Raw genomic sequence first — 14,021 nt, 5'->3', positions numbered from 1 at the left:
CACACAGACAGATCCAAATAACATGGGCAAACTCTTTAAGGACTGAACTGACACAGAAACAGCAGCCTACAAACGGTAAGTCAGAATTTGCAATTTGAACATAAAACTATTTGCTACAAAAAACAATTTTTTTAATTAAAAAAAATTTTTTTAATTCACATTCTCCTTAGGATTTAAACAAGATCTAGAGTCTCATAACATTCAATACTGGATCCAGACAGAATCCAAAATCACTCAAAAAAGAACCTGTAAAATCTAACTAATCTGCAAGGTAAAAAACAAGCCAACAGATGTCAACTCCAAGATGGCAAAGATAATGGAATTATCAGAAAGGCAGTTAAAAGTATCTATTATAACCATGTTCTAAGAAGTAAAAGTGAATACTCTTGAAATAAATGTAAAGAATAAGTCTCAGTAAAAAAAAAATAGGACATGTAAAAAAGAAACAAATGGAAATTTAAGAACTGAAAAAATTCACTGGATGGTCTCTATAGCATTAAACTGTAAGGTCAATCAATAGGAATTATCATATCTGAAAAACAGAGAAAAAAGAAAGGAAGAAGAGAGCCTCAAAGACCTGTGGGAAAACATACATACATGGTCTAACATTCATGTTGCCTGAGTCCCAGAAGGACGGGGGAAGAGTGTAGGGCAGAAAACATTTTTAAGAAATAATGGTTGTTGGGCTTCCCTGGTGGCGCAGTGGTTGAGAGTCCGCCTGCCGATGCAGGGGACATGGGTTCGTGACCCAGTCCGGGAAGATCCCACATGCCGCGGAGCGGCTGGGCCCATAAGCCATGGCCGCTGAGCCTGCGTGTCCGAAGCCTGTGCTCTGCAACAGGAGAGGCCACAACAGTGAGAGGCCCGCGTACTGCCAAAAAAAAAAAAAGAAAAGAAATAATGGTTGAACACTTCCAAAATTTGGTAAAAGGTATCAACTTAGAGATTCAAGAAACCTAGCAAATCCCAAAAAGGATACAAATAAATTCATGCCTAGACACATCATCAGACTCCTGAAAACTAAAGGAAAAGAATAAATCTTGAAAGCAGCCTGAGAAAAAGGATGCATTATATATAGTTGAACAACAGCTGGAATTTACTGCTGATTTCTCATCAGAAATCATGGAAGTCTGAGGGAAGTAGAATATTTTTAAAGTGCTTAAGGAAAAAAAACTATAAATACATTATTCTATGTCCAGAGAAAATATCATTCAGGAATGAAGGTGAAAGAAGCGTGCTTCCAAGATGAAGAAAAACAAAGAAACTTCTTTGCCAGAAAACCTCCTCTAAAACAAAAGCTAAATAATATTCTATTATTCAGGGAAGTGATATCGTGGAAAACATGGAATACCAGGAATAAAGGAAGAGCAACAGAAATGGTAAACAGGGATAAATATAATGGACCATGCTTCTCCACTCAAGTGTTTTATACATATGTATATTGGTTAATAGTAAAAATTACAGCACTGTCTGATAGTTTCCAATGTATAGCTATAATACATATGACATACCAAAACAAAGGGGTAAAGGTAAAGGGACTATACACAGTAGTAAGGTATTTATATTCCACTTGAAGTGGTAAAATATTAATTCTATACATACTGTGAAAAGCTAACTATGTTTATTATGATGCCTGGAGCAACCACTAAAAAAAAAAAGTGTACAAAGAGATATAATAAAAAACACACCAGAAGAACTAAAAAGGAATATTTTTAAAATGTGCAAATAATCCAAAAATGAATTCAAGAAAGGGGAAACAAAGGAATGAAAAATAGAGGGAACAAACTAAATATGCCCTTTACCTGAAAACCATTTTAAATAGGATATACACAAATTTAAAGAAGAAGGTTGGAAAAAGATACTCCATGGAAACACCACTCGAAAGAAAACCTGAGTAGCTATATTCATATCAAACAAAGTAGACTTCAGAGCATGAAAAATTACCAAAAATGAAAGAGGAAATTACGTAATGATCAGAGGGTCAAGCAACCAGGAGGACATAACAATTATAAAGGTGTATGCACCAAACAAAAGAGCTTCAAAATACGTGAGGCAAAAAATGATAGAATTAAATGGAAAACTGATAGAAATGGAAACACCCATAATAATAATTGGAGATATCCAATACTGGAGATACTCCTCTCTCAGTTAACTAATACAATGTCAACAAGGATATAGAAGAACTGAACAAAATCCACCAACTGAATTTGACTAACATTTAGATCCGTGAAGTTTATCCCAAGAATGCAAGGCTTATACAATATTTGAAAATCAACATAATACATCTGTTAACTGATGAGAGAAAAATCACACAATCATATCAATGCATTAAAAAGCCACTAGTAATGACTTTAACAAATGAGTAGAGCAAGTTTTCAGGATACAAGGTCAATATACAAAAAGCAATTACATTTGTATACAGCATCAATGAATATTCTGAGAAAGTAATTAATAAAACAATTACATTCACAATAGCATCAAATGAGTAAAATACCTAGGAATAAACTTAATAAAAGAAATGCAGAATTTGACATTGAAAACTGTAAAACACTGATGAGAGAAATTAAAGGATACTTAAATAAATGGAGAGGCATATTAACATTCATGGATTTAAAAATAAAATGTTGTCAAAATGACATTTATTCCAAAATTGATCTATAAATTCTATCTATCCTATCAAAATTCAAGCAGGCTATTTTGTAGAAGTTGACAAGCTGAATCCAAACATTTATATGGACATATTAAGTATCTAAAATAATAACAAGTTTGAAAAAGAAGAGAGTTGGTGGATTTATACTACTCAATTTCAAAACTTAATATTATTAAGTCACAGTAATCATGACAGTGTGGTATTGGCACAAGAACAGACAATCAATGAAACAGAATTAAGAGTCCAGAAATTCTTACATTTATGGTCAAATGATTTGCCTAAATCAACAGTCTTTAACAACTGTTACTGAGAGAACTGGATATGCACATGCCAAAACAAAACAAAAAAACCCAAGACCCTTACCTCATTCCATACATAAAACTCATACTACACATAAAAAGTAACTCACAATGGATCACAGATCTTATTTTCCACCTGTGGTTGCACAGAGTTCTTAGATACAACTCCAAAAGCATGATCAACTAAAGAAAAAAATTTGATAAACCGGACTTATCAAATTAAAAACTTTTTGTTCTTCAAAAGAGAAAATAAAAGAGAAGCCACAGACTGGAAGAAATATTTGCAAACATTTATCTGATAAAGGACTTGTATCCAGAATATTTAAAGAACTCATAACTCAAGAGGAACAATCTAATTTTAAAACAGGCAAAAGATTCAAATAGATATTTCACCAAAGCAGATATACTGATGTCAAACACACACATAAAAAACTGCTCTCAACCTCATTAGCTTTTAGGGAAATGCATGCTAAAATCACAAGATACTTCTACACATCTACTAGAATGCCTGAAATTAAACAACTGACCATATCAAGTGTTGATAAGCATACAGAACTTGAACTCTCAGACTGCTAGTGGTAAACAGCACAACCACTTTGGAAAAGTGTGGTAGGTTCTTAAAAATCAAATATATATTGACAGCCAATCCATTCCTAGGTACTCACCCCAGAGAAATACAAAGACTTGTACCCAAATGTTCATAGCTTTATTTGTAATATCCAAAAGCTGAAAATAACCCGAATGTTCATCAATTGATGAATGTATGGATAAGCAAGTTGTGGTATACCCATACAACGAAATACTACTGAGCAATTAAAAGAATGAACTACTGATACACACTACCACCTGGAGAAAGCACAAAAAAGTCATGCTGAGTGAAAGCAGACATAATGTATGACTCTATTCATCTGAAATGCAGAAAGGCAAATTTATAGAGACAGAAAGCAGATCAGTAGTTGCCTAGGGCTGGGGGCAAGAGTGTGGATTGGCTTCCTTGGTGGCGCAGTGGTTGGGAGTCCGCCTGCTGATGCAGGGGACACGGGTTCGTGCCCCGGTCCGGGAGGGTCCCACATGCCGCAGAGCAGCTGGGCCCGTGAGCCGTGGCTGTTGGGCCTGCGCGGCCGAAGCCTGTGCTCCGCAGCGGGAGAAGCCACAACAGTGAGAGGCCCACATACCACAAAAAAAAAAAAAAAAAAGAGTGTGGATTAACTGCAAAAAAGCACTAAGGAACATTTTGGGGAAATGTAAATGCTCAAAACTAGACCATCATGATGGTTTCACAACTCTATAAACTGACTGAAATTACTGAACTGTAGACTTAAGCATGGGAGGATTGCATGTATGAACTATAATAGTTTTAAATTTTTTCAAAAGGCACCTTAAAAAGAGTAAAAAGATAATCCCAAAATCAGGAAATAACAGTTAACATATAAAACCAATAGCAGACCAGTGAATGTTCAGAATATATAAAGAACACTTATGATGTCATCTTACAGGGGTTAAACATCCCATACAGAAAATGAATAAAAGAAATAAAAAGAAATTATACAGAAGAGTAAACATAATCCATAGATACACAAAAAGATGTTCCTCACTTAATAATCAGGGAAATGCTGATTAACATCAGTCACTAGATAGGCAAAATGCCTCTGACCCAGTTCCTTTTAAGAATCTGTCCTACAGTAAATACATACACACCCAACATAGGTACACCTCAATACATAAGGCCAATGCTAACAGCCATAAATGGGGAAATCAACAGTAACACAATAACAGTGGGGGACTTTAACACCACACTTACACCAATAGATAGATCATCCAGACGGAAAATTAATAAGGAAACACAAGCCTTAAATGACACATTACAAGAGATAGACTTAATGGATATTTATAGGACATTCCATCCAAAAGCAGCAGAATACACTTTCTTCTCAAGTGCACATGGAACATTCTTCAGGGTAGATCACATCATGGGTCACAAATCAAGCCTCGGTAAATTTAAGAAAACTGAAATCATATCAAGCATGTTTTCCGACCACAATGCTATGAAATTAGATATCAATTATAGGGGAAAAAAGTGTAAAAAACACAAACACATGGAGGCTAAACAATACTTTACTAAATAATCAATGGATCACTGAAGAAATCAAAGAGGAAATAAAAATATACCTAGAGACAAATGACAATGAAAACATGACAATCCAAAACCTATGGGACACAGCAAAAGCAGTTCTAAGAGGGAAGTTTATAGCAATATATCCTACCTCAAGAAACAAGAAAAATCTCAAATAAACAACCTATCCTTACACCTAAAGTGACTAAAGAAGAACCAACAAAACCCAAAGTTAGTAGAAGGAGAGAAATCACAAAGATCAGAGTAGAAATAAATGAAATAGAGACAAAGAAAACAATAGCAAAGATCAATGAAACTAAAAGCTGGTTCTTTGAGAAGATAAACAAAACTGATAAACCTTTAGCCAAACTCATCAAGAAAAAAAGGGAGAGAATCCAAATCAATAAAATTAGAAATGAAAAGGGAGAAGTTGCAATGGACACCACAGAAATACAAAGGATCATAAGAGATTACTACAAGCAACTACACGCCAATAAAATGGACAACCTAGAAGAAATGGACAAATTCTTAGAAAGATACAACCTTCTAAGTCTGAAACAGGAAGAAATAGAAAATATGAACAGACCAATTGCAAGTAGTGAAATTGAAACTGTGATTAAAAATCTTCCAACAAACAAACGTCCATGGCCAGATGGCTTCACAGGTGATTTCTATCAAACATTTAGAGAAGAGTTAACACCTACCCTTCTAAAACTCTTCCAAAAAATTGGGGAGGAAGGAACACTCCCAAGCTCATTCTACAAGGCCACCATCACCTGATACCAAAACCAGACAAAGACATCACACACAAAAAATTACAGGCCAATATCACTGATGATCATAGACACAAAAATCCTCAACAAAATACTAGCAAACTGAATCCAACAACACATTAAAAGGATCATACACCATGATCAAGTGGGATTTATCCCAGGGATGCAAGGATTCTTCAATATACACAAATCAATGTGATACACCATATTAACAAATTGAAGAATAAAAACCATATGATCATCTCAATAGATGCAGAAAAAGCTTCTGACAAAATTCAACACCCACTTATGATAAAAACTCCCCAGGAAGCGGGCTTAGAGGGAACCTACCTCAACATAATAAAGGCCATATACAACAAACCCACAGCAAATATCATTCTCAATGGTGAAAAACTGAAAGCATCTCCTCTAAGATCAGGAATAAGACAAGGATGTCCACTCTCACTACTATTATTCAACATAGTTTTGGAAGTTTTAGCCACAGCAATCAGAGAAGAAAAGGAAATAAAAGGAATCCATACTGGAAAACAAGAAGTAAAACTGTCACCGTTTGCAGATGACATGATACTATACATAGAAAATCCTAAAGATGCTACCAGAAAACTACTAAAGCTAATCAATGAATTTGATAAAGTTGCAGGATACAAAAATTAATGCAAAGAAATCTCTTGCATTCCTATACACTAACAACAAAAGATCAGAAAGAGAGATTAAGGAAACAATCCCATTTACCATCACATCAAAAAGAATAAAACACCTAGGAATAAACCTATAAGGAGCCAAAGACCTATACTCAGAAAACTATAAGATACTGATGAAAGAAATCAAAGATGACACAAACAGATGAGGAGATATAACATATTCTTGGATTGGAAGAATCAATATTGTGAAAATGACTATATCACCCACAGCAACGTACAGACTCAATGCAATCTCTATCAAATTACCAAGGGCATTTTTCACAAAACTACAACAAAAACTTTTACAATTTGTATGGAAAAACAAAAGACCCCAAACAGCCACAGCAATCTAGAGAAAGAAGAACAGAGCTGGAGGAATCAGGCTCCCCGACTTCAGACTATACTCTGAAGCTACAGTCATCAAAAAGTATAGTACTGGCCCAAAAACAGAAATATAGATCCATGGAACAGAGATAAACCCATGCACCTAGGGCCACCTAACCTATGACTAAGGAGGCAAGAATATATAATGGAGAAAAGAGAGTCTCTTCAATAAATGGTGCTGGGAAAACTGGACAGCTACATGTAGAAGAATGAAATTAGAACACTCCCTAACACCACACACAAAATTAAACTCAAAATGGATTAAGGACCTAAATGTAAGACTGGATACTATAAAACTCTTAGAGGAAAATATAGGTAGAACACTCCTTGACATCAATCACAGCAAGATCTTTTTTGATCCACCACCTAGAGTAATGAAAATAAAAGCAAAAATAAACAAATGGGACCTAATGAAACTTAAAAGCTTTTGCACGGTAAAGAAAGCCATAAACAAAGCGAAAAGACAACCCACAGAATGGGAGAAAATACTTGCAAACAAAGCCAACTGACAAGGGGCTAATTTCCAAAATACACGAACAGCTCATGCAGCTCAATATCAAAAAAAGAAACAACCCAATCAAAAAATGGGCAGAAGGGCTTCCCTGGTGGCGCAGTGGTTGAGAGTCCGCCTGCCGATGCAGGGGACACGGGTTCGTGCCCCAGTCCGGGAAGATCCCACATGCCGCGGAGCGGCTGGGCCCGTGAGCCATGGCCGCTGAGCCTGCGCGTCCGGAGCCTGTGCTCCGCAACGGGAGAGGCCACAACAGTGAGAGGCCCGCGTACCGCAATAAAAAAAAAAAAAAAAATGGGCAGAAGACCTAAACAGACATTTCTCCAAAGACATACAGATGGCCAACAAACACTTGAAAAGATGCTCAACATCACTAATTATTAGAGAAATGCAAATCAAAACTACTATCACCTCATACTGGTCAGAATGGCCATCATCAAAAAATCTACAAACAATAAATGCTGGAGAAGGTGTAGAGAAAAGGGAACCCTCCAACACTGTTGGTGGGAATGTAAATTGGTACAGCCACTATGGAGAACAGTATGGAGGTTCGTTAAAAAACTAAAAATAGAGCTACCATATGACCCAGCAATTCCACTTCTAGGCATATAACCAGAGAAAACCAGAATTCAAAAGGATGCATGCACCTCAATGTTCACTGCAGCACTATTTACAATAGCCAGGACATGGAAGCAACCTAAATGTCCACTGACAGAGGAATGGATAAAGATGTGGAACATATATACAATGGAATATTAGTCAGCCATAAAAACGAAATTGTGCCATTTGCAGAGACATGGACTGATGTAGAGAATGTCATACAGAGTGAAGTAAGTCAGAAAGAGAAAAACAAATATCGTATAATATCCCTTATATGTGGAATCTAGAAAAATGGTACAGATGAGCTTATGTGCAAAGCAGAAAGAGTCACAGATGTAGAGAACAAACTTATGGTTACCAAGCGGGGAAGAGGGGGTGGGATGAACTGGGAGATTGCGATTGACACATATGTACTCTTATGTTTAAAATAGATAACTAATGAGAACCTACTGTATAGCACAGGGTACTCTGCTCAATGCTCTGTAGTGACCTAAATGGGAAGGAAATCTAAAAAACAAGTGGATATATGTATACATACAACTGATTTACTTTGCTGCACAGCAGAAACTAACACAGCGTTGTAAAGCAACTATACTCCAATAAAAATTAATTAAAAAAGAAAGAATTTATCCTACAAATCTATTTGTACACAGACACAAAGAAGTATATACAAAGATAACTACTGAAACATGTATGACTATCTAGATTGAAAACAACTTAATCATCCATTAACAGAGCACTATTAAATTATCGTACATCCATATACTGGAATACTTCTAAGTTATTAAAAACAAACAAGCAAGGAAAAACTTACATTCTAATACATGAAAATGGACCTGTACCATGATAATACTGTTAAACGAAAAAAGCAAGGTATAGAACAGTGGGCATGTACTATTTATGCTTATCTATACCAACACTCATGTATACAAACATACAGACATATACATATATCCTTATATATATTTTAAGTATGTTTCCAATATATCACAAAAAACTCCCCAGATTTCTTCTCTGAGGAGGAGACTAGGGACCACAGGAGGTACATTTAGACAATACATCCTCTTAAATATTTGGGAGCTTCCCATGCTTATATATTTTTATCTATTTTTTAAATAGTTAATACAAAAGAAATAAAAATTAATTTAGAACCATCTGTGGAATGAGATGGTTAATCAAACTGAGAAATGCTATCTCTAGAAAAAATCTGTCTCTGAATAAACACTGTGGGCTAAACACTATCAAAAATTAATCAATCATCTGATCTCAGTTCCTTTCTTACTGCAGAAAATCCCTCACCTACTGCATAATCTCCAGGATGAAATCTGATCATGTTTGACTTTGTGAATTTATGCCACACAAAAAGAATCAGAATCAGATATTCTAAAGTTTTTAAGAGATTCTGTCACAAGTACTTTCTTTGACATCAAATAACATCTCCTCTTTAATAACAGGTTAGTCTGAAAGATACTACAGTTTACCATCATAATGTGTTTTACCACAAACTGTACTTTGTCCTGTTCATTGTTATATCTCTTGCAACTAGAACAATGTCTAGCCATAGCAGACATTCATTGAATATATACCAAAAGAATGAATCCTTAGAGATTACTGTCTTCAAAAATAAAAGTGAAGAAACAAGTTATTTTGTCTATTTTGCTTTAAAAGTATCAAGTGATCTTTCTATTTGTCAGCATGGCACAATCTTTTAAAACACTCCTATGTATTTCCTTCAGCATGATTTTGTTTCTTTCTTAATTTAACTCATGTTATTCTACATCCTCACAGTTAAACAACTATTTGATGTACTAAATCTTGACAGTAACATTTTAAGAAATTAGGTATATCACAGATTCAATGTCATTAAATAATTTTATTATTTTTTTACCGCAACTAAAAGGAACATGTTTTAATCGCCATAGCTGCTAGCACAAGACTACCTAGATCAGTGGTCTCCATAGCAGGCAGTGATTACAACCGCCCATTGGGGTATGAGAAGAGAATCTTTTAACTTTGATTTATATACATTTTTTAATCTCATTCTTTAATTTCTATTTTGGAATACATTTTACTATTAATAATAACAGATAACATTAATGAAGCACTTATGTACCAGGAACTATTCTAAGCAAATGCAGCAGCTCATTTTAATATTCACAATAATCCAGTAAGATAGATAAAATTATTGCTCCACTTTACAAATGGAGAAACTGAAACACAACAGTTGGATATTGTTTTTTGTTTGTTACTGGCTTGCCCAACTTCATACTGACAGAGGCAGGATTTAAACTCTAACAACAGATTCCATGTTTTTAACCATTATAATTGAGTAGTATATGCATTCAATTCACAAATAAATAAATATTCATGTATCAGAGATTCAAACTCAAAGTGTTTTGTTAGTATTAGGGTTTTTTGGTTGTTGTTGTTAGGGATGCATATCAAAAGAAGATGGAGATCAATAATATAGGAGACACTGAAAGTCTTGAGTCAGTATTTAAGAACAGGATTGTTAAAATGATTCCTCCGATTTCAGAAGAGCTATAAGAAAGGTAATCTTATAAGCCATATTTAGTCCTACCAACTAAGCAATTATCTGTAGTAGTTCCTGTCCTCATTTTGGACATTATATATATTCCTGGAAAGCTGTTTAAAATAAAAAAGCAATTGTGAATTTGATAATAATTCTCAAGAAAAAACTGTTATCAAGACATAAGCACACTTGAGCATACTGATATTTGTTTTAAAACAACAGTATTCCTTTGATTACACATATCTAATTTTCAATAAGCAATATAAGAAAAGCCAATTAAATGCAACTAAATACTTTTTACATAATAACATTCTAAGCATAAAAACTCAGGCTTAATTCTCATTTCACTGAGAATTCTCAATAGCTCCAAATAGTAATTAATAAGGTTATGGTTAAAAAGAAGTACATGCCTAAGCAACAAAGCAAACTTATTTTTAGGGCAGCCCAAAACTAATTTGAGAAAGAGTTTATAACAGCAGTTTCAAAGTCCTCAATTCTACATTTTATAAAATATTCTTTTCAAAAATGTTTGTCCCCATGATTTAGGAAAAAATCAATTTGGACCTTAAGTTAGGAATGAAAACAGAATCAGTGGCTCATCTGGGTGGATTAAATTACAGTGAAAATAGAATTATAATACATGTGAAAACAGTGTATATAACTAAGACAGTAGTAACAATGATGAAAAACTCAAGTGAGCAGAGAAAAGCCTTCGCAAATAAATCAAGGTTTGGAGGGACTGCTAAGCATGTGCTATTTGAGATAATGTTGCCAAAACTACATTTTATAATTTGTAATAACCCTGCCCATCAGACCCTTAAATTCTGACAATGGGATCCAAAATGTCACCACAGCTAATATGCCAGCAGTATGAAGTCAGTAATCCTAGATAAGTTTGAGAGTTATAGAAGATATAAGTAGAAGAATGAATAAAAATGGAGAGGCTGAACAGGAATAAAAAATGTTTAAACATACTGATACCTAGGTTATTATAAATTATAGTAACTCAAAAAAATCATATAATGTAGATATTTCCTGTAAGCATATACACTATTCAGAAATATATTCATCTAATACATCACACCTAATACACTTAGCAACTGATCAAAGAATAAATTAATTTTTTAAATTAAAATTTAAATTGCTTTTTTTTTTTTTAAAAAAGGTATTAGAATTGGCTACCTTTGGTCCTGAAACTGGGTGGATGGTATTTTTGGCAGCTATAGGATGAGGAAAGGTATTCTGGAATGCAAATGCAGAGGAGACAGGATAACCAATCCCACAAGTTGGGTAAGTCAGTCTACTATCAACCTAAAAATAAAAGCATAAAAAAGGTTAAGGATAAGAAATTAGTTCTAAATGGTATTTGGTGATCCAGGAGGCATTAGCATCTGTTTATAATAACTAACAGTTAAGGACACTATCCTAGAAGCCGATTTTGTTTATAATGACACTACAAAACTCTGCTTCATTATATAACATATCATGAGGCTGGAATACCTTTGGCCCAGAGGGCTTTTCAGAGTGGCTTTGCAAGCTTAGACAAAACAAAACCACTGGACCTGCCTTTGAACTGAAGTAAAACAAAGACCTCTGAACCATCTTGGTTCCCTCGAGGCCTCAAATTACTGAAAAGGGGGTTGAGGGGTAGTCATAGATCAAAAGGCCAATAAGGGATAAATAAAAATAATTTTCTGCCAGATTGAGTAAAAACAGTATTTGTGTTCTTAGAAATAATTTGCTCTGCCACTAATTTTCAATATAGTGACACCACCATTAACGAACATCATGAAAAGTTTGTTTTTACAAGAGGACAATTACAACACAAATCTTAATAAGCACTCATGTACAAAAGTGGCTGTATGACAAAAATACCTTTTACACAGCTATTTATCATCAGTCATTGAGGTTAAGCCTGTCAAGTTTTTTCAAGTTTGTAATTCAGTACCAGGCACTTCACTCTGCACCTTTTCCCAAATTAGCACAAATCCTTTCCCTTTAAACATTAAGTACTATCTCATTTACTAGAGTAGATTAAAAATTCTATTATGGATTTGCATTTTAAATCCTCTGCCAATGCCCTCCAGTCAAAGACCACCAGAAACATATCTAGAGGTGTACACACTCTTTGCAACAAGGAAGACTGAACACCACGTGGAACCTAGTAAGAGAGGTGTCTCAGTAAGACAGTGTTAAAAGGGAGTTATTTATTGGACTTAGTCATGTGTTAGGTGAGTTAAGGAACAGTTTAAGAACACAGGGCTTTGCTGTGGACTGGATGCTATCAAGAAACGGGGATAACTATATGACTGGGTATCTGAATAAATCTTATCTAATAAGGCAGGATGAATGTATAAAGGCTGAAGCTATAATTAGTAATGAGCAGCAGTCACTCACTTTAGCCAGGATAGGATACTTGCCCATTTTTGTGGTTTGGCAATGTCATATTCTCGTCTGTTTTCAGACATGATTATGAAGTGGTCTTGTTTTTGTCTTGATCCATCACAGAGAGTGGCCTTGCCTGATGCTGATACTCTGTGAAATTGTTTATGTTCAGCAGGAGAACCCCAAAACCTCGCTCTGAGTGCAAGGTCAGTTCCCAGCAATCCCTAGACCTAGCTGATATTACCAAGCCAGATCCAGGTACTCGGAGCTAAAAAACTCTAACGAGTTTCTTCCAGAATCTAGAGCTGACAAGCCTGGTAATAGGGTTTTTCTTTTTCTCTTTTTCTTCTAATAGAATTCAGATTAGGCTCCTCCACTACAGTGAATTCAGATTAGGCTCCTCCACTACAGTGTCAAACTTGAGCCCATACCTTGCTCTCCCTTACTGAGGCCTCCTAAATACTTTGTGTGTGTGTTAACAGTTTTTCAGCACATTTGGCATTAGTTAATACTGAGTGATTTCAATATCCATTAAAATCTTACAAAGAAGTGTACCCTTAAAATATAGCCTCTTTGTTAAGAATAAGTGTACCTTTATGTCCCACTTCCAAATGGAACTTAAACTCTACTTCAGTGCTAAAAATTGTAGGACTCTAGTCATATTAGGTACCAGCACCTAACAATCTGGAAATATGTTTGTTTTAGAAAATTTACTAAGACGACTCACAACATCTTAATTTAAATCTTACCACATTAGAGTTAGGAGAAATTCCACTTCTGATGGTGTTGCTACTAGAATGTACGGGTGGAGTGGTTGAAGGTCCCAATACATCTTGCTTTCTCACTAGCTGATTTTCATTTAATTCTTTATTTAACCATGTGATTACTTAAATAAAAGAACAAGTAACAAGGTAAAGAATTTTGAATATTTTTATTTTTCTAATAATTTTAAATATTTAAAAATTATATTGACTTTTTTTAATTTTAAGTTTTTAAAACTACCTTATATCACAGGAGAATAACATAGGTTCACCTAAATTTTTGTCATTAAATATTCTTATTTTAGCAACTGCCACATAGGACTCCTTATTCT

General features: G+C 34.7%; 1 protein-coding gene across 5 annotated transcripts in view; it reads right to left on the bottom strand.

The window, feature by feature from the left end:
* The window catches only part of SASS6 (SAS-6 centriolar assembly protein), a 52,157-nt gene that overhangs the window by 8,083 nt on the left and 30,053 nt on the right, over positions 1-14,021 (bottom strand). For all 5 annotated transcript variants that reach the window (XR_003794366.1, XR_003794367.1, XM_029227899.1 and 2 more), the window contains exons 13-14: positions 13,678-13,814; positions 11,726-11,854 (exon numbers count right to left, since the gene is read on the bottom strand). Coding sequence is in view for 3 of the 5 variants with exons in the window: in XM_029227899.1 (XP_029083732.1) it covers positions 11,726-11,854; positions 13,678-13,814 (266 nt within the window). In the remaining 2 variants the exon portion in view is untranslated. The remainder of the gene's footprint in view (positions 1-11,725; positions 11,855-13,677; positions 13,815-14,021) is intronic.

The sequence above is a fragment of the Monodon monoceros genome, unplaced genomic scaffold (assembly GCF_005190385.1).
Source record: "Monodon monoceros isolate NGI ecotype Baffin Bay Population unplaced genomic scaffold, NGI_Narwhal_1 Super_Scaffold_18, whole genome shotgun sequence".
NCBI classification, from domain to species: domain Eukaryota; kingdom Metazoa; phylum Chordata; class Mammalia; order Artiodactyla; family Monodontidae; genus Monodon; species Monodon monoceros.
The sequence above is the reverse complement of the archived record's forward strand: the minus strand, read 5'-3'. Positions and strand labels throughout refer to the sequence as shown.